We start from the raw sequence: 21,872 nt of genomic DNA, 5'->3' as shown, positions 1-21,872 counted from the left end.
AAATAATTTTGAATAAAACATTCAAATTTTAAATATATTATTTACTTATTGAAAATACCTGTTATAATACACGTTAAAATACTTGTTAAATAAAATGTAAAACGTAATTTATAGAACTTATATCTAAGAAAACAAATTTCCCTTTTTAAATAATTAAATTAAATAAAAAGGTTAATAAGAAAGTTTTCTTTTTTTAGGTCGCTTAAAACCTTTCAAAATTCTTTAAAGTAAAGAAAACAGTATAGATAAAAATCAATCTTTAAAATACAGACATCTTCTTCGCTGAAGATAGAAGCGTATCGGGTATCAAAGAGTCGGATTCGTTGGGGCATTTACTTTTTATAATTCACTTGAGCCTTGTTAAGACTGCTGGTGGGCAGCATGTGTGTGTTTATGGGCCACCTCATCATCAGCTCGTGTCCCGGCTCCAATGAAAAGCGCCCGGAAAACCCCAGGAAAACCCCACATGCAGCCACTTGAATTTTCTGTGGTTGCTGCCGCTGTTTGTATTTGCCATGCCATTTGTTGGAGAAAATTTTTCTTGATTGCCTCGCCCTTAGCATTTTGCTTGTTTTTCGCTTATGCGTCGTCATCTTTCTCTCGCAGTTTCCACTTGCTTTTCCCATTTTCCACTTTTCCACTGCCGGGCAGACAGTGATTTTGACATTTCACGCGCATTTGTTTGTTATGCTTTTTTGCTTTTCTGGCCAGCAGCATTGACAGCGCGGGAAAGGTCAACATTTCCCTTTTCTCTCCGTTTTTGCATATATACAAGTGCGTACGGCCATGTATTCATAGAAATCGTAGTGGGCTATAATAAAAATAAAGGCTGTGGCACGCAGGCTCATTAACATTTGCGAGGCACGTGGCGGGAATGACGCTAACTCAGTTGCTCCCCAGCGTCGCATTCGACTTAGCCAAATTGATTTTCCGTCCTGCCAGCGTCCAAACAATCTGGCACAGCGAAAAAATACATACATAACCATATCAGTTACCACTCCCTGCTTTGCATGGCCTTTTCTTGGCTTTCCAATTTCTAATCCAATGGGTTTTATGATCATAACTTATGCGGATATTGGCCAATTTGAGTGTTCATTTTGATGGATAAATATTTAGGCAGTGCAAAAATATCTATAAGATATTAACCACATTCTGTAAGAGCCTAGAAAGTAAAAGTTATAATATATAAGTCTACACTTTATCAGAAAATGTTTTTACTAGATTAGAAGTCTAAAGAAATTGAAGAAAATGTTTATATTTATCATAGTATTATTATTTATACAATATCCATTTAAATTAGTTATTAATTTATTTTAAAATGAAAAAAAAACATTCGCTTGCTTGCTTTTATTTTAATATTTAATTATTCTTTCATATTTATTGTTTGCTTTTTTTTATAATACTAATAAGTAACGATTTAAAGCAATCTAAAACTGCATAAAAACAATCACTAATATATGCATAAAATTATTTTCCCCCATTTGTTTTCTCTGTACTCCCTCGGAGGAGAAATAAACATCGGGCCAACACACAATTCCACTCAAAACAATTATGAATGAATGGCCGGCGGAGCACTCAATCCAGTTAACAGAGCAGCTGTTGCTGGCGAGCGCATGTTAGCGCCTTCAGTTGGCCAACAGCCGCAGCCTCTGACAACTTTTCTGGCTTTCAGTCCCACAACAGACGTCGAGGCGAGAGCACGCGGCCAACAAGACGTGCGCATGTCAAGTGGCAAGTTGCGAGTTGCGAGTTGCGTCGTTCGGTTTTCGGTTTGAGCCACATGGCGTATACGCGATACGGTCCGTGCCACTGCGCCTGCATTGGGTATTGAGTCAATAATGGTCAGTGGTCGGTGCTGCGGCTGTAGTGCGTGAGCCGAGCGGCAGATAATGTGTCAATAATTGATTGACTGGGCAATCGGTACTGTTCGATCAGCATGTGAACAGCCCACAAATAGCTGGGAAGGAACTTCGATGTAAGCCTAATTGCAACACAAAAGAGTTTAACAAAATGTAAATGAGTTGTTATTTATTATGGAGTCGGCATTTTGTGTGTGGAAAATGTAGTCAAAGTGATATACAGAATCCTAAATATATTGAAAAAGTAACGCATATGCACCTCATATGATTTTTTGTGATGTAAAAAGCTTTAAAACTATTTTTATAGGATTTTTAATTTGAATTTATTTAATTAAAAATTAAAAAGGCTTAGGCCTAGCAGATAGGTCTTAAAATGTACCTTAATTGAATGGTTTATATTGGTTTTATCAATTGTCTTAATTTACAATACATATTTATTTTCAACATCAATTTATTGCTATGAAAAAACCAATCCCGAAAACTGTATTTAAATACCAAAATATAAAACCCTATTGATTTCCATAACCCAATCAATTAGATTAAATGAAATTAAAAAGTGAAATAGAGTAAAAATACTAGGTCAGCCCTTGAAACAATCCAAAGAAAGCCTGCGACTCCTAAGTAAATGCAAATTATGTAAATTCAAATCGGATCAGCCGGGTGACGTATTTAAATTTCACCAGGAGCGAAACGAGCCGCCACGTAGTTCGACATTCGAGCTGTCATAAGCCGGAATTCAGGGCGGATTGCATTAGGGAAGTTCTTTCTTGTGCCGCTCGAATTTCCCCGGGGGCACTTGGGATGCACGTGGATTCCATGCCGATGGATTTGCCACATTCCCCGCCTGCCCTCATACACTGTTTTGCGGCGTTTGTCAACGCCATTTCCCCCGTTTGATTTACATATAGCTACCTGTCTGAGTTCCCCAAACTTCCCCCAAAGAACGTGCGTGAAAAGTAAACAGGGGTTGGGGATACATAAAAAATAAAAAAGACGCGAAACGTGATAAAATAGGCGGAAAAACAGCGGATAAAAAAATGAAAACATTTGGCGGAAAACAAAGAAAATTATCTGACCAGATGCCCGGTTTCCCGCCGTCTCCCCCTCCCGGGGAAGAATAAAAGGAAAATAAAAACCAAGGGTCGCAGCAGTGACAAGTGACAGTTTTTTGTTTGCTTCCCGGCCGAACCACCTCTGATATGGCGGCCTAATTTGACCTACGCTTTTATTGTTTGCCCACGGACATGGCGTCATTATCTCCTGGCATTCCTATGCCCCGCCGCCTGTTTGCACGCACCTTTAACGTGTTTATTCGGCCGTAACGCCGACTAATTGAAACACACGGGGCGTATACTTGTTGTAATGCCCGTGGGCGTGGCACGTGCCGGGTGCAGTCAGTGGGCGCCTTGAAATCCACTCGCCCGCCGCTGCAGTGCACTTTGAGGCTGCAGTCGGGCCTCAATGCCAGCAGCTAAGGGCTGAAGCAACGGCGTTCGGAGGCTCCATCATCCGTAGTCGCAGTCAGTAGTCAGTAGTCCGTAGTGCTCGTCATCGCCATCAACATCCTCGCAGCGCCATCATCAGAGGTCGGGGTTCAGGTTCAGTCTGAGGTTGAGCTGAGTGAGTGAGTGAGTGGGGGCCATGGGCGGCAACTTGTTTACCTGCCTGTGTTTTAATGAAATGCAAATGCAAACACAAGCCGTGAAGTACCATGGGTGGGATGGGCCCAGAGCGGAGGCAGAAATGGGTGAAGGATTAACTGAAAATTAGAACCTCAAACCATTTTTGCATAACTCTATATTAAGTACTTTTGCATCCATACAATCTTTTTGGATTTAATTGTAGTTCAGGATGTTTAAAAATTATAAAATATAATATGAAATAAAATAACACATAAAGAAGCTTGTATAAGAAATAAAAGAAAAAATCTCTTTTATTCGTTTTTGAATAAAAACTAAGTTGTTGAAAAAAATCAGTATTCATAAAAGGGAGAAAAATGTTCAAAGTTTATAAGCCGAAAAAAATATATCTTTTTATTTACCAATTTTTTTTATTCTGGAATTTATTTAAGTGTCAATACTTACATCTTCGACTCATTAAAAACAAATATTCTTAGGAAGGCCTTACTCCGGAAGTCTTAGGTTGAAAATGTTTTGTTTTAGTCAATCGTATTTGGCCAAAGGTAAATCAGCAATGTTTGTTTTCATAAGCTAGCTCTGTGGCTTGGTTAGATTGATTGCCTCCATAAATCGAAACAGGTGTAGATAAGTCTCCGGAACTTAGGGTAAACACTCCACGGTGCGCACCTGTCCGCCCCGCCCTGCACCCCCCTCGTAAGGTAATTTTTCTTGGCCCGCCTGCAATGGCACTTAGTGGTAATGGGGTTACTGCCAAGGAGCCGCACTCGCTTTGAGAATGTCCCTGATTTGCTACGCAAACACTTCAATTTCCGTGACAGATGACAATTTGCCACAATTGCACGTTGCAGTGCAATTAGATTTAATAAATTTACAAATCACATTTGGCCGCCATCAAAAATGTATTCATCATAATTTTATTCATGTTAGTCTGGGCAACGATGTCCTGTATAAGTCGCATAAATAAATTGTCAAAAGATTTCTTTACGACCCAAGTGGCATCATGTTGATGTTTTACCCCTCAAGTTGACGTTGCCAACGAGGCCATAAAAACAGATTTAAACACAATTTCGCAATTGGCTGGGATTGGCGGCCATTGAGCTGGATTTTGATTTAAGCTGTAATTTTGGAATGCATTAAATTTATGGCAATACATTAAACTAAATACTGCTCATCGAAGGTGTTGCAGTGGAAATTGAACGTGACAAACTTATGAAAGGAGCTAAAACATGTCAGCCTAAGCTTCTTTTTATGGTGAATATCAAAAGGGGATACTGAAGTCGTAAATGGAGCTAAGAACCTTTTAAAAGTACCTTTCATATTAACTTTTAAATCAGTTTTTCAGTCACTTTAAATATTTAAATATGATGGGTTAATTACTCCATTATTATTAATTTAAGAGAAATGAACTCCATCATATTAAACTCAAGACAAATATAACTTGGTAACATTAAAGTTAAAGCCCAAGTATTTTCCTTTGGAAAGTCAAACCGTCAAGGATAACGTCGAATACTCGCATCCTAAAAGTTGAAAACTTTTCCAATTCACTTAGTTCATTAACGTGATTCATCGGCCAGTGAGTCTGGGCAACTCCACAAATGTTAATCAACTGGCATTGATTGCTCCTTTTTTCTGGTCTGACCCGATCCTGAGCCAAAAACTCGTCTTCGGATTGCGGCCACCCATTGACCTTGGCCCGCAAGCAGAGGGGAACATTTTTTGGCCAGGCCCGGCGACAACTCTTTGGTAACATATCACTCAAGTCAAGCAAGTTTGCAGCCCCCCGAAAAACTTACCCCGAATAACTTGCGAATTTCTTTGAAAATGACTCGCTCAAAGGCGAGGGAAAGGCGGAAGTTTTCTTTGCGCGCGTTTGACATGCAGAAAAGGTCGTCCGTGCCACACTTGAATTTAATTAAAACAGAATTTGTGCTCTAAAAGTCGGAACTTTTAAGCTGCAAAGGCTGCGGCAGCTATTTACCCATTATCCACGTTAAATTCAAATTAATTTACAAGTTTGGCCAGACTGCCTGATTTTGTGATTTATGTCGATAACTCAATTTGGCTACCTCATATTTTATTCCAACGCCTGGCTGCGTTTTCATTAATTTATTACGACCAGCGGCGACTGATTTCAGTTTAATTCAATTTGTAGGTACCAACAAACAACTCGGCATCGGCAACACCATCGAGAAATCGCATTTATTTCAGGCACACGACTTCCAAACCGTCAACAGCCCACGGGCCATGATGTCGGGACAAAGTCACTTAGCTGCTTATCTCCTCGGAACCAAGCCAAATCGCCCCCCAATGGAGTGGGCGTGGCACATTGTGTCTGCTTTTTTTTGGCAGGGGGGAGTAGGAGAAAGTCACGCATCGGGGAATATATGTACTATGTAGTATGCACGACAAATTCATTATAATTTCGCCTGCCCGAAGTCCTCGAGACTTGGGTTCTCCTGCGTGCGTGCCAAGACACAGGGCCAACGAATTTCCTGCCATTCTGCGGTGGTATTGGTGGCACAAATACACCCGCCACACTCACCCACACACTCAGACACTCACTGATCCAATATGAAATCAGTTTAAATGCGCCCCGATGTGTCGTCCTGGATTATGATTGCCAGCGCTTGCGGCTGCCCCGAGGGCGGCTCCAAATGTAATGAAAGATTTCCCATTTCTGGCTGTTAGCGAGAGGGGAATTCACGGAAAAATCAAAGGTTGGGGTATAGATTGTATAGATATATTTAATTTGATTTATAAGTATACACTATATAGATATAATGAAAGGTTTTCAATATCTGGCTGTTAGCGAGTGGGGAATTCTCCTGAAAATCAAAAGTTAGGGGCTTAGATTGCAAAGATATATTTAATTTAATTTAGAAACATTGAAAAGTGATTACTCTAGGAATGAAACGCTTATAATTAAGTGCAAGAACCTTTCACCTCGCATTTTCAATGCAATCCATTAGCAAACGTTAAGCTGGTTTATTTAATATATATTAAATATCTTTAACATCTATAAGCATAAATACACACATAAATAATATCTGCTATAAATCAGCAGCTTTTGTTTATATGCGTATTAAGTCTTTCGTTAGTTTATTTGCATTCCCAATTAAGTATTTCATTTTGACTACGTAGTTTGCTTGCAAAATAATATAAAGTAAGGCAAAATAAAATATTGCTCATCTACAAAAACTTAAAAGTTTATTAAATTATCTTGATGAAATGATAATAACAACGTTAGTTTATAAACACCATTTTATTTGAGAGAAAATACATTCGCCTAAATGTTTAGTTTCAATCATATAGATTGATATGCGGAGCTTACGCACAAAATAAATATTCCCGCCATTCGATTTTATTTGTTGAATACCCAAATATATTCAATTCAGCGGCGCATAATAAATGGTCAAAAATATGGGAGTATGCCTTAGATTAAGCAAGAAGTCTCATGGCTATTATTTAAATAAATACAGATATCTGCTGAATACATAAATGCCAGTTTGTTTAAGAGCCAGAGAGAAAAGCCTGGGAATTATGCCTTTTTCCGTCGCCACAATGTGCCCCTGGCCATGGCCAGCGAAAAAGTATTCTTTATTCTTCAGGCGGCAGGCGAATGAGGAAAAAATACGTTCCAAATTTCCGCCTTAGTTTTCTGCCTCCTTTTTTATTTTTTAAGCAAAGGATCTGAAAGGGAACCCAGTGCTTGTTCATGTGTGTAAATGGGAGCATGTGAGTGTTTTGCGGCCACTGTGTGAGTGCGGCATTATGTGCCCTGGCATTTTTATGGCACTTTAACTTTATGTCGAGTAATTCCCGGCTGAAAGGCGAGAGTCAAGGACCCGGCCAAGTGTGGCCAAGACCATGATGACCGCTTGTAGGGCTATTGAATGCGGGTCGGCCCTCGAAGGCGGCCATTGAATTTATTAATTGCTTAATCATGATCCGGTTTGCCGGTTTTCGTCAGGTGCAACACCCTTTTCAATCAATACCTGAATGGGTTCTTTGATGGGGTTTACGTTCGTTTACTTTGAACCAAAAATGATTTTTATTGAAAGTTCACTATGTAATATTTTGGCTTACTTCTCAGTTTAATTAATCCAGCAATTCAATGGTTTTTTCTATAGTAAAAGGTTTTTTCTTGCCTCTGATAATTACTTCAAGAAGTGATATGATATATATAACGAAAGTGCTCCACATTTTTTGGCATTGCTCAACAGATTTAATTTTAATCATGAACAAAAATATTACAACAGATTTCTTAAACAAAATTAAAAAGGTCTTTAAAGTTATAGGTAGTTTTTATTCCACTCAAAATCAATGATATAACATGACTTATTTCTAATTTATTCGTTGGGGAACTCCATGTTGTATTCTCTCTTGAGGACGAACTTCAGGTCCAGTAGGCCCACCCGGCTCTTGCGGTACTGGGCCAACTTGACAATGCGCATGGAGACGTCATCAGCGAAGGAGTCGGCGATTGTGGCCATCAAATCGCAGCCCTGATCGTCCAGCGAGGAATTCCCGTCGATTTTCTGCACAAACTGCTGCATGTTGCTCTTGGTTATAATCTGTTTTTCGGGTGGGTGGAAAGGCGGCTTGATTAATCAAAATCCTAATTGGGAAAGTCCGTACTCACATCATAGCTGCCTCCGGGCAGGGGGAGGTTCTCCGTTTCGCTGGACTGCGCCTTTTCGTCGGAACTGTCGCTGCTGCTGTTGTCGCTGGAGCTGCTCGAGGATCTGGTCAAGAAGGGAGTCTCGTTTCCGGAGGATTTATCGCTGTCGCTGTCACTGCGGCCAAAGGACCACAGGTCCTTGTTCTTCCTATCCATGCTTCAATTAATTTCTTGCCCTTACTCGATTATGCCACGGGGGATAGCTGAGAAGGTGACCAGAACTAGTTGGGAATAATAGGGAGCTAGAGCAAAAAACATTGCATATTTTTAGGTGTTTTAAAAGGATTTATAATTTTGAACGAATTTATAAAACTTTTCTCATTAAAAAACTATCATTTAGCATTGGAACTTTTTGCTTTTTTGCATCAGGGAAACCCTGCTGCTCTGGAAAACCCAGTCTCAACTCTTCGCCCACGGACCTGCCATAAATAACCAGTTTAAGTCGCACTCTCTGCACCTGAACGCTGCCATTGTGGCCGCCGCGCTTCCCTTTTCCGCCGCGGCTTTTCCTCCATGGGTTTTCCACCGCCTTGTGCCTTTGATTTATGCCCCGACTCGACTGCGCGCTTTTCATTTCACAAGCGCCGCATCTGAGTAAATATCAAAAAGCAACAAATTGTGGCCGTGCCATAGACGACCTTTGCCTAAACCGAGCCTCAGAAGCGTCGTCGCCGTCGTGGCTTAATTTTATGCCAGGTGGGTCGGAACAAGGCCAGTCAAAACAACAGCCCACACGTGCCCAGGTGTCCTGCCGGCCTATTATGCCGCTTGTTCTGTTCGCACACGGCCAAAAGCACAGTGGGCGTTTCACTGGGGCGAAGCGCCCAAATTTAGAGCCACCTTGGGAGTTGCCGGCTGAGCTGGAACTTAGGCCAGTGCTGTAAACTGATTTTAATGCGAGATTTACAATCGCGCATTTACAAAATAATTTGAAAAGATTATTTAAATATATAGTAAAACACAAAAAAAATGTAATTTTCTATTAGCTTTTTAGAAATAAATTTTCATACTAGTGTTTTGATCCAAGCTACAAGAAAGGGGTGCGATAAAGTATATATTTTTTAGAAATCTAAGATAATGAATAAAAAATTTTATTATTTATTTATTGATGTATAATTTGATTATTAACACCTTTGGTTTCGTGGTAATATACAAAATGTTTGGGGTTTCTGAGAGACCAGGTATAGTTTTTAAGTGTTTTGGAATATATATTCTCTTTCTTCTGAAACAGATTTTTCAAAGCCTAAGTTAGTTTCAAATCATATGCTAAATTATCTTATAATTTACCTTACTCCAAGCTTTCAATTTTAGTGGAAATTTGGTCACCAGAGCTTACTCTGACTCCTTCGCTTTAATCTCTTTACTATAGATATCTGCATATATTTGTATGCTTCTAGTTCCATGGTACCCACGTTTGTCATTCGAAAATGGTGTGCCATTTGGCCACTTTGGAGGCGCTTCTCGGTGTCCTCGGCTTAATAAAGTCGCCTACTTAAAGCGAGCGACAATGACATTGTGCGTATGTTCCCAGTCGGCGTGGGAAGTGGGTTCGGGGTCGGGGATCGGGGTCACCCCCTGGCCATGTGTCACACATCCGCATCCGGTGTTTGGCATTGGCATTAGGGTTTCCCCTTTCCCCTTGCTACTTTCCCCTGTCGTCTGTCGTTTGCCGTTTCCGGCATGCGACTCTTTTTATATCGCCGCTTTTATTTGCTGTGTGCACTTTTCTAGTCCTGGCCGCTCATTGTTGCTGCCTCTGCCTCTGCCGCTGCCTGATTTCTGTTTCATATTTTCTCGGTGGCCTTATGCACAGGGCGAGAGCAAGGAGCCCCCGACGTTTAGCTTTAAGTGGGCCGAGTGCCATAAATTTCACTTTGTCAGGGTCTTTAATCGCCCAAGCCCCAATCAGGCAGTCATTGTGAGGGCTTGAATGGAGCTTGGCTGCTTGCGAAAGGTTAACTGTCGTTGGGCACACGAGGAAAAGTCCTGAGACTTATAAGGAATTTATAAGCTACGATGGAATATTTAAGGATTTTATTTGTGGTATAAAAAAGTCTCAGATTTCGTATTTTTTTATTTAAGTTCATAGCTTATTTTGCAACAGACGGGCCTAACAGTCACCTTCCCTCAAGTACTTAAAGATATTACAAGCTCAGCGCAAATGATACGCTTATGAAGTGCTAATTTCCGTCATACTCACATGAAAAACAACAGCCTTAGTTGCCAAAATGTTTGAATTAATCACGCATTTGTCAAAATTATTCAAATGTCTCTCTGGCGGCGCGCAGAGGGAGTGTGTGGGTGCCGGAAAGCCTGAGCCTGTGTGCCGACATGAATAGTTAATACGAATGCGGTGGCTCCGGCCCGTTCCGCCCACCCACTTTCATCCTGGGAATGTGTCTGTGTAATAAAGCTAATGAGTTTCTGCCATGTCTGGCAGAGTGTCGAGACTGAGGGCTAATTCCCACTCACATGCCAGCCGAAAGAGGGAACATGCACTCGCAGAATGCTTTTATTTCAGATGATTATGGCATTCTGTTGTTAGGCATAGCCCACAGACGAGTAACAACTGCCTGGCAGTCGTAGGCTTCTCATTGCGTATACGACACAGTGGCACAGGCTAAATTGATTTAAGTCGAGCCACAGACAATTAAACAGAGCTCGATCTGCATCTGCAGATGCGCCTTAATGTTTCATAAATGCAAAAGGCAACGCGTTTTAATTCCTTTCGCCATTTAAGTTTTTAATTACACTTAGCGCGGCAGCAACAGGAGTGCAAATGGAAATGGAAATGGCAACGAGGACAAGACGAGGATGAGCTGAAATCCTTTAAGAGGCGGCGCGCCATTTTGTCGCCAGCATCGTCACTTAATCCGTTCGCGGCATATTTTCCAACGCGCCGTGACTTAATGAGGCGCTTTTCCATCCCCATTTCCATGCCGAGCACGGAGCTCGGAGCACGGAGGCCCACGCTCGATGGCAAACAATGCGGATCCTTCCGGGAAAAGTGTGTGACTCTAAGCCCACAGACACACACTAACCGCCTTATCAGTTGCATTTACGGCGGGCCAGGCACAAATGAGGATTCGCATTTAGTTGGCCCGGCAGGTGGCCAAAGCCCCGCTTTCTGGCCATAAAGAGTGAACATTTAATTCTCCAACAGGAAATTAATTTCGTTTCCGCTCTAAAATTATCCTGGCAGGCCGAGTTAAATGGTCAAAAAGATTTAAAACTGGCTGAGAAGAGTGGGAAATTAATAAATAAATGGAATTGATAAAGCAGGATTTATTCCTATTTATTAAAGATTTTATGCATACTTATGTTAGACATTTGGGGGTATTTTAAATAGTTTAAGACCTGTATTTGGTAAATCTTATATTTATTCACCATAAGTAAGATGATTTAAAAGCATTGAACCGTGAGAAATATGTATTGGAATTAATGAAAACTAATTAAATGATGGCTCAGCTGCACTCTTTTCATGCCCTCTCTCATGATAGCCCCTGAAATTTATTCAAAACTATGGCCCAGGGCCTGTTGAAAGCTGTTTGTGTTGGTAAATTGAGCGACTTGACTGGCACAAATCAAACACGGACTGCAGGCAGACATCCTGCACCTCCACGCAGCTCGGCCGCCCACCTCCTCGCCATCGCAAACAATTTACCTTGGGTCTTAGCCTACATTACTTGTTTGCCTTGCTTTCCTGCGCTGGTTTTCAGACCTTTCAGCTGATGCAGCTGGCTCAGTTATGCTCAGTTGTTTTCCTTTTAATGTAATTTCATCGTTTTATGGAGAAGATGTGCCGGCAAAGGTCAGAATGGCGGCGGAGGTTGCCAGAGAAGAAAGAAGCTACTATTTTACCAGGAAATTAAACTATATATGAAAGGGAAAATGCAATTTTATGAGATATATTTTTTTAATGTTAAATAATAATAATATTGGAATGCCAGAACCTTAGTAGTCTGCATTATTTATAATATATGTATAAATAAAGCTATTATTTCTTAATCAATTGAAAATTCACATCAACAAAGGGCCTGCTTACCCTGCTTTTACCAACTATTGCTTCTATAGAGTTGATTTGTTCTTAAAATTATTATTCTTTAAATTATTAAAAAAATATACATTTTATAGTACAATTAAAGCGAATAATGTTTATGACTTCCGAACTTCTCTAGCCACCCCCTGCGTTGATCTAGCTGCTGTTGTCTTGCATATTTCTGCTGCACCAAGAGTTGAATTTAATTTCATTTCGCCTGACTAGGGCTCGACCTTTGTTGGCTGCTTGTTTATTTGTGCGGAGGGCAGGGGTTAAGTGGAATCAATCCTGTGGCCACGTAGTAGCCAATTCCGCCACTCAAAGCCAAATGAAGTGTTAAGGCCGAAAAAGCCAAGAGCATTGGGCTGCCAACAGTCGCATCCGGCGCGATTGTTGTTTTTTGCCTGAGGGGCCGCAAAGCGAAGCCACAAAAATCGATGGGTTGGGGAAAAAAGCCAAAAGGAACTCAACATGCAAAACTAAAATCCCCGATTGAATCGATTGCGGCGACGATGGTGAAGTGACGGTCCGGATATACCCGGTGCCACAGCAGAATGCTCGAACCTTTCACATTTCCGGCGATTCCGGAAAGGCGTGCCAACGCGTTCTGGTGTCGCGTGATTTTGCATATATGCAATTTGATCTCCATACCTCTCAATCACTCAACCTCACTCTTTGTTATTGGTTCCGCTTCCGCAGGTGGTCAGCAATCCAGGTGATGCGATTGGAAATAAGCGAAGCTAAGTGCATCCATCTGCATTTGCCAATTTGCAATTTGCGCGTTGAGCGGCCGTCTTAATGGCTTGCCGCGATTGCGAGGACAAATAGCGAGTATCTGTGACCCGTGAGCCATGTTCGATTGAATTTGAATGCGGCATCAGAAGCAGCAGCAGCAGCAACAACAGCAGCGACAACAAGAGCAACAACAACGGACAACATGTTGACAACTCACCATCTGCACCACCTGCACCACCATCGCGGCAGCACGGCCGTGGAGCTGGACAAGATCACCAACCTGAACACGGTGAGTCCATGGGTTCACTAAAACATTCATTAAATACCTAACTAAAATTAAAAATAATTCCATAAAAATGCACCTTCAGAAATAGATAAGATAGGTTTTTTTTATGAACAAATATTTTAGCAGGTCTTATAAGAAATTATAGATATTTCAAGGAGAGTTATTTATGTAAGGCCCATAAGCAGAATTTTAAAACTTCTAGAATCGTAATTAAGCTGCCAAGTAAGCATTGTATTAAATATGAAAACATTTCACACTAAATAATTCTATATATGATATAATGACTTTTTTAATACAAACTATATTTTTTTAAGACTATAAAAACAATTTTATAATTTCTATAACAATAATTAAAAAATTATGAAGCAAACTTTGTGCTAAATATTCAAAAATTTCTCACTAAATAATGGTATATGTTGCGTCTTTATCGTTATTTAAACCTCTATCAATTTTGTAATCTCAAAATCAGTTAAAATGTCTCAGCTGCAGGCATATGTCCGTTTATTTTCAAAGACCTAGCTATCTTTTCTGATGGCATCAATAACTTTGCCTTCCGCAGTCAAAGCTAAAACGCTTGATTGCATTTGAAAAGATAAATTCAAGCAAAGGCTGAGAAAAAACGCAAACCAATTTAGCTTGTTCCCAAACTTGCAAACCTCAAACGATTGGCAAATTGCATTCGTTTTTCCCAAGAATTCGTTTGCACTTGCAGTTTCCAAGAGTTTGCCATGTGACCTTTGTCAGAGGAGCCGAGTTGCCTTTCGGCAACTAAAGACAAGCACTAATGAATCCCAATTCGAACTGCACAGCTTAAACCCCCGGAAAATTGCGACGAAGCAAAGCCACCTTAAGCTGGCCCCGCATCGCGGGAAAATCGACTAATTGATGTGGCCTTCAATTAGGGCCAAGTTATCGGCGATTTCTCGCAGTGCAGCACTCGGGACAGCATCCGGTCCAGAATAATAATAACAAGATTGAGTGGAAAACAAGTTTATGGCGTGCATGTGAAGGAAGTTTGTTAAAAGCAGACCACCCACGCAGCATTTACAGCTGATGGAAATTATTGAAAGGATTGCATTAGGTGAAAGGGGGAGAAAGGCCAACGTGGCTCTCTCTTGACCATGCACAAAAGTTGTCTAGCGGCAAAATGAAAAATGTTTGTGTAAAAAACGGGGGAAAAGCGGGCGGAGTGGCTGTGAAAAGGAAAATGTGAAACACGTTTATTGCCATTCATTATATTCTCGCGAGCTGTTGCGCAAAGTAATGAAGCACTTTTATACCAGGCAGCTCTCCTTTCACAGGGCACGCACAGAGCCACGCCCACTTCAAATTACACCCTTTGCACTGGGAAAAAATATTCATGCCCTTATCACTTTTTTGTCAAATAAAATAAGATAGTCTATTAGAAAGGAAAAATTATATTAAGTTAAATAAGTTGAAAAATGTTGTTTTTGAAAAGCGCAGTTTTTCGTTTCATTAGATTTCAAAAAAATAAATTTAATAGATGAAAGGAATAGTCTTGTCTAAGTACAGAGTTTAAAAATTACATTTTTATAAATTGTATTTTTAAGCCCATTAAAAATGTTTATTTGATATTTCCTAGTCCTGAAAACTTTATTTAAATTTTATTTCAATTTCGGTTATTCAAAATATTGCCTGTAATATTTTTCTCAGCGTGTCAGCATGGTTTTCCTTAAAAAAACACTCGACGAAAGGAAAGACTGACTGGCGCTGATGAGAAAAGACTTCATGGTCCCCCCTTTTTTCGTTGAAGAAAAATGGCTCCTCGTCTTGGACTAAAGTGGAAATAATAATTTCGGGCTTGGACTGCAGTTTTCCATGGAGCAGCGAGGCGGGGCGGAAAAGTGCGTGCCAAAAAAGAACTACAACCAATTTTCATTAAAGAGCACTCCCACACTCAACAGCCGCCAATATGTCTTCATTTATTTTGGAATAATGTATGGCATGTTTGTGTAGACATTTAGTCGAAACCCTGTCATTGGGCTGGCTGGCTGGCTGGCTTGTCTGTTTGGCTCTTGGCTTTTGCGGCCCGGAACCACAGGACCTCAATAAAAACTGAAAACTTGTACTTAACTTTAGCGGCGAACATTTGTCTCTCCGGCCCGAGAGAGTGAGTGTGTGCTTGAAGGCCGAATAAATGGGGGGCTGCCCCAGGAAGTTGCGCAATAAAAAGGCCTGCCTAAACAAAGGATCGTGTTCAAGGTCCTGGCACACAGGACTCACCCGCCTTGTGTCACTCTCAATATGGCCAAAAGGTATCCGTCGATTGTCAGGCGGCTTGATTGATAATGTAAACCGAGCAGCTCAGCACACACTCCGGCCATTTGGACCACCCAATCCCTATCCCCATCCCTATCCCTAGCCCATCTCCACGCGAATCCCATCGTCGTAATCGCCGGCCATTGAGACCACTGTGAGCCCACTCCTCGTCAAGGAGCAAATAAAAGTCCGCCTCGTTCTGGGCTGGCATCTTATCGATTTTGCGGATTACAAGTTTTTGTTATCACTTACTCAAATGACCCGAATGGCCGATGCAATGTCCGCCTAGATGGGAGTCTGCCTGGAAATGCTATGTTTAATGGCAGATAAAAAGGAAAGAAATTTAATGCCCGTCTTTAAATATTAATGCTTAACATCTCGTACACAACTGGTCCAGTTTTTAAATATGTATACTTAAGGCTTCAGTTTGCTAACATCCTTAAAGAGTATTCTTGAAAATCGTTTATTTTTGAGTTAATTTTGGTTTTTGAATATTTTAATTATCTAATGATATAACAAAATATTTTTAATGAGTTGGTAAAAATAGGAAATTGAAGAGCTTTATCATTTGTTTATTATTTTATAAGTTGGGAAAATACAATATAACTTGATCCCTCTTCCATGCTGACCTTCAATTGGAAAACTTCAAGGGAACTGCATGTGATCTAACCAGAGGCAGGCAGTCCATTCCAAATTGCTTTCTGCGGCATCGGGAGTCGAACTCAGGGGGGTCAGGGTACCAGGGAATCGGGGGTTAGGAGCTCTCATTACCGTCACTTTCCCGCAGCTGCGATTCGATGGTTGTTCTAGACACTTCTCCTCTTTTATTGTTGCTGCTGGCCGAATGGGGCTTTGTGGCTCACACCAGCGCCGCCGGGTCCACCACACATCCCTCATAAGCCCCATATCCCCCACGCCGCTCACAAGGGTCCATTCGATATTGGCCGTGTGTGTTGCACATCTGCGGCATTGTGATGTTTTTGCTGCCGCCCCCCGTTGCAAGTTCCTGACGAGCTGTACTACACAGAGGGAAAAACCTTATATAGGGGCTTAAAATAAAGTTATGAAATTCCATTCATCTTTTTATGTTTATATTTTTCAAAATCAAACAAAACGGGGGTTCAAATCACCTAATGTATTTTTTAGTGTTCAAAGTCTGAACTTCTTGAGCCCCACATTTGGGATCACATATGTTATATAGGAATAAACTTTTGTCTTAAAATATTAAAATTTTTGTATCTACAGATTTTGTATATATAGAGAAAAATGAAAATAAAAACCAGTTTACTTTTTACATGTTTCTTAAAAAACGTTCTAAAAAACATTGAATTTTTTTCTCTGTAAGCCGATTCGAAAACGATGTCCGACATTCATACACTGTAACGAACCTTTGTTTGGCCGAAATGGGCGGTGCAAGTTGATGCAGGCGACAGGAGGAAGTGGGGGTTGGGTCAAAGGTCGACTGTTGAATGGACAGTTGGCTAGTTGGCTGCTTCCTGCGATTGCCCGAAGACCCCTCCCTGGACCCCCCACCAGTTCGATTGCAATTATTCCACAGTTCAACTTGTTGGTCCGCTGGCTAATGCGTTTTGGCACTGCACTCTGTTGGTTTTGCCCCGGTATACTGGTAATTGTTCCCTGTGGGCGTGGCACTTGCTGGACATCAACAGATGTGGATGTGGAAAGCGCATTAGCAACAGCGCGTTATCAAAGTTTTTGCAGCTCGTGTTGCAAATGATGCGTAATATTTATTGGCCAAAAGGAGTACATCTGCTGTTTTGTGCGAAATGAAAAAGGAAACGACCATTATCTTAGCTAGAGCCACTCGTTTCTAATTCTGCTAGCAGAAACACATTGTACGTGGGAAAATGGAAAATATCATTGTAATGTCCAAGCATAAAAGCTAAATGGTGTTTTCTAATGTAATTCGGAAAGCTATTATACAAACTTATACCCACATTTGAAATGGCCTTTTAAAATGTTACGAGCATAACGCAAGGGGAAGCCTAAAAGTATGCAGCAACCGAATATTACGACTTAAAATATTTCGTTGCATACTTCTCAGCACCAAAACTGTTGTATTTTTTATTATCCAGCTTTGTGTGATGTCTTTTATGTATTCTTAATTTGTGAAGAGTTAGTTTTAAAAACACTGGACATTGTCATTCCATAGCCCTGGGAAAATGCATTCTAAACACTATAAAAACACTGTTTTACATATTCCAACGCCCATACACTCACTCTTCATTACCAACGCTGTCTGGCTTTGTCTTTGCTGGTACCTCCTTTTTGTATTGCAATTTTAATTTCCGCTTTCACTTTGTCTAGATTTAGTCTTACTTGTCGTCGTCGCTTTCTTTTGTTTGTTAGTTTCCTTCTTTCCCCTGTCGCCCAACCGCCCTGTGGAAAGTATCACCCACGCCCACTCCACCCATCTGACTTCATCATCTCCCCGCGGGCTTTCTTTGTCTTGTTCTTGGCGTTGTGGCATTTGCGTTTTTGCTGATTTACACATTTGGCCAACGAGAGCGGGAGTGCAGTTTTGTTTTCTTACGGCAGCCACAGCACATATGTATGTGCACTGAGAAAAATGCTTAAGTAGTTAATAAGTTCGGGATTATAAATACAGGGTGCTCATAAGTATGCAGTGATATATATAAAGAAGTTTTCTTAAGATTACTCACTGATTTTTGGCTTTGATTTTTTGTTTATTGTTGCATACTTTTAGGCACATATATTATATATCAAAACTACATTGCAGAAAACTCTTTTCCCTTAACTTTTTATGACTTTTGTCAATGTAAATTGAATGTTATCTTAAGATTCACTCTTAGGTTCTTTTTCAGTGAAACCACATATGGCTTGTGGCACGTAGAACGCGTGCATTTCTTGCTTCCGTTTGCTTTTGTTGCATTATACTCGTAGCAGATGCTTTTCAATTTTCCGCCTCAACTGACGACGCGAAAGTAGTTCAAAGTGGTTGCCAGCAGAAGAACAACACCGAAAGTCCAGTTCCGCATGAATATGCATACTCATATGGAATGGGGGGATCTTCCCTAAACACACCACCACAACTTGTTATTATTCCGCACGCCACATCATGTGGCGGCACATTCCTTATAGCACACTTTTTATCCATCAGAAGGCACTGCTCTCATTACTGACCAAATGGAGCGCCAAGTGCGCCGGGGGGATTGAATATGTATACAGTATCCCCAGCCTTATATGAATGAATTTTCGCTGTGTATGTGGTCAGGTAATTTCAGAAATGCGACCCGGTTTTTCTCCCATTTGTATTATTTTTTGTTTTTGCACTGGGACTTGACTCTGGTTTAGCACTGCCCTCGGCTGTCCCTTTTCATGCCAGCCCAAGGACCTTTGCCGCAGGACGAAGACGACAGGCGTTTACGTTTGGGATTTGCATGAGCTGCATGAACTTTTTGCAATGCCATTCGGACGGGGCCGAAACCCCAGATCCATCCTCCTCCCCCCAGAAGCCCTGCTTTGTCTCTTTATATCTGCCGAGATTTGAGCGTCATATAAAATTTATGCGTGTGGCTTTTATGAGCTTATACCAGTGCCCCACTCGGTAGTGTTTTATGGGAGTCTCCGTTCTTGGCGGACAGGTGAAAAAACCCCAAATAATTAGGCAGCAACCGAGACAGGATTTTGTGGGCTCCCCAATGAGCTGTGTCTTGCCAAAGTATTTAATGAAACATTGTATGGATCTTGATTGCGGTCGTTTAGGTTGTAGGTACCAACGTACTAAAAAATGGGGCGAAATGGGGAGGTTAAAATAAAGATGTGTGCTTATAATAAATATTTAGATTATATGGTTAATTAAACTTTTTTAAATAAGATTTCAAAGAAACAAACAGTAAAAATATCAGTGTTCGATTGTAGTTTAAAGTAACATTAAAAAATGAACATTTTTTATGGATCTTTTATTTTTTTTAAGGTCATATTAAATATTTGAAAGAATAATATCATAATAAAATAATTTGTATAATATTTTTTAGTAAGTTTAAAGTCAGTATAATCATTTATTTATTTACTTCCGGTTTGTTTAAGCCTTCTCTGCCAAGTGCATTACATGTTTTCCTTGCGTAATCTTCACCCAACCCTTTTAGAAAACCTTTCTGCATGAAAAGGCCAAATTCGATGTTTTTGCTTGAAATGAACCCACATTCCGCATCGACTGACTCTGCCCTGTTCCTGTCAATATCACAAGCAAGCGGGCAAACAAAGCCGGGTTGCAAAAACAATGAATCCAATAAATTTGCCACCGAGAGGGGGCAGCAACAGCTGATGGGTGGAAAAGTTTTGGCTAGGCAAAATCGGGGCTAGGAGGAATGATTACAAAACCATGATCCCGCCCCCAGGCCCGCCCGGTTTTTTGAGGAAAACTTTCTCGGTGGGGGGATGCCCCTCCTCGCAGCACATTCAATAAGCAATTTGGCTAAGTGCCCCGCCCTGCTCCACTCCGCCGCCCCCTTTTGTGCCCCGCCTGTGTGGCATTGTCAGGCCGATGCCATCAATATGACTAATCATGCATATATTTCATAAAGCTGTAAATCCTCCAGCCTCCTCTCAGAGTTCCTCATCGCACAGCTGTCGGCCCAAATTGAGTCAAGCCGCAGAATTCACTTTGCATTTGCCGGGGGCGTTTCAGACTTTCGAGGATTATTAAAATTACGCATACGCCGCGTTTTAAATGAAGTGCGCGACCAGATGGGGGCGTGGATTTTTGGGGGCCTTGGAGTGGGATTGGGAGATGGGAAATGAGGTTGCCAAAGTCAACCATTAATATTTAAACGTGCCGCTCGCATGTGTGTGCACGTTGGATTTGTGGCATTGGTTCGTTTCTGCGTGGGAATCACCCGGAAAATTAAGCTTACCAACTGACGGTGGACTTATCTTGGCGGAGATGGTAGAACCAAAACAAATTTAATTAAAAATAGGGAGGGAATGGGAAAATAGCAGTCTTAAATTAATCAAAATTAACCTTTTATAGATATGACTGTTTTCCATTCTGCTACGGATTTATAATTCTCTTAAATAAGGATTTTATTTATATGCACTTATACTTTCTGAATTAAAACATTGTATATGCAGTTTTTAATACAAATAAAATTTGTTTCCATATTTCTTAACTATGTTGAATTAATTAAATCAATTCTTAATAGAGAGCAATCAATAGCAAATGTATTTAATGAATTATTCATTCTTTAATTTAAGGCTGACTATCTGTCTTTTTAAGCAAATTTTTTTACAAAATTGATTGAGTTAAATATTTAATTCAGTTTAACCTGATAATTAGTAATAGATTCCTAAATTTGAAGCTTAGTCTTATTGAAGCCTTTCTTCAAAACCCACATTTTATATTTCGGCCCATAAAATTAACTTAAAGCCCAGAATAAGGAGAGCAGTCAATAATAATTGACTTAATATACTTTTCAGCAACAGCTTGACCCTTCTTCCGCTCTCGGGAAAAGGGCTAGCCAACCCAAAAGCCATAAAAATGAGCTCGAATAATCCTTTGCATTTCAGGCATTTTAATTTTTATGAGCCTGATTCGGCCGCAGGCAGAAGACGATGGCCATGGCGTCGGCTAAGGAATTAGGTCTCGATTGCTCGATTCATTTGCCGCCCTCCATTTTGGCAATGAGCCGTAAACGGCAGCAGCAACAGCAGAAGGGAATCCCCCTCAGTTCTATCTGGCCAGAGAATTTCCCAGAATTTTCCTGGCCGAACCCAGCCAGTTGGGCAAACAAATGTGTGCAGATATATATTCTTAGGGTGCCGCCGCCTGCGGTCTTCGGATGGGGTTGTGCATAAATTAAAATATAAAATGTGTGCTGCGTGCTGGGCCTAATCGAGCTTTCGCATAAATTAAGCATCAGTTGCCGCCGATGACCCTGATACGAACTTTCCCCTCTCGCTCTGTGCTTCCAGCTCATCGTGGAGATCAACAGCCATGTGGCGCTCTTCCGCGACATGCTGATTCACGTGGGCCAGGCCAAGGACTGCCCCGAGCTGCGGGAGAAGATCCGGAAGCTGCGACGCACCTGCGTGGAGGCACTCAAGCACACCGCCCAGATCCTGATGCCCCAGGTCAAGAGGTGAGTCTGCACCATATTCACTACGTTTCGACGGGTTCACCTGAGGCAAATCGTAGGTCCATTCGAAAATCAGCTTTACTTCAAAAATGATTATCGAGTTATTCAGAAGGAAAATTATTTAAGAACCGTAGAAAACATATTATTAAATAAAAAGTTAATGTTTGTATTTTAATTCCAGATAATATAGTACTCAATTAAATCCTTTTTTTGATATTTTTGAGCTCATATTT

At 40.9% G+C, this 21,872-nt stretch overlaps 2 protein-coding genes across 2 annotated transcripts in view; one reads left to right on the top strand and one right to left on the bottom strand.

Moving 5' to 3' along the window:
- The first annotated feature begins 1,686 nt into the window (after positions 1-1,686).
- Positions 1,687-21,872, top strand: part of LOC108027909 (uncharacterized) — a 31,961-nt gene continuing 11,775 nt past the window's right edge. Inside the window, exons 1-3 of the mRNA XM_017099530.3 lie at positions 1,687-1,975; positions 12,919-13,243; positions 21,476-21,642. Of these exons, the coding sequence (XP_016955019.1) occupies positions 13,157-13,243; positions 21,476-21,642 (254 nt within the window). The 5' untranslated portion in view covers positions 1,687-1,975; positions 12,919-13,156. The remainder of the gene's footprint in view (positions 1,976-12,918; positions 13,244-21,475; positions 21,643-21,872) is intronic.
- LOC108027910 (uncharacterized) lies at positions 7,785-8,348 on the bottom strand. Its single transcript, XM_017099532.3, has 2 exons — positions 8,142-8,348; positions 7,785-8,073 (listed from the first exon to the last, which is right to left on the bottom strand). Exons 1-2 carry the CDS (start codon positions 8,334-8,336, stop codon positions 7,849-7,851), a joined length of 420 nt encoding a protein of 139 aa, XP_016955021.1. The 5' UTR covers positions 8,337-8,348; the 3' UTR covers positions 7,785-7,848.

This window comes from Drosophila biarmipes, chromosome 2L (assembly GCF_025231255.1).
Source record: "Drosophila biarmipes strain raj3 chromosome 2L, RU_DBia_V1.1, whole genome shotgun sequence".
Classification (NCBI taxonomy): Eukaryota; Metazoa; Arthropoda; class Insecta; order Diptera; family Drosophilidae; genus Drosophila; species Drosophila biarmipes.
The sequence above is the reverse complement of the archived record's forward strand: the minus strand, read 5'-3'. Positions and strand labels throughout refer to the sequence as shown.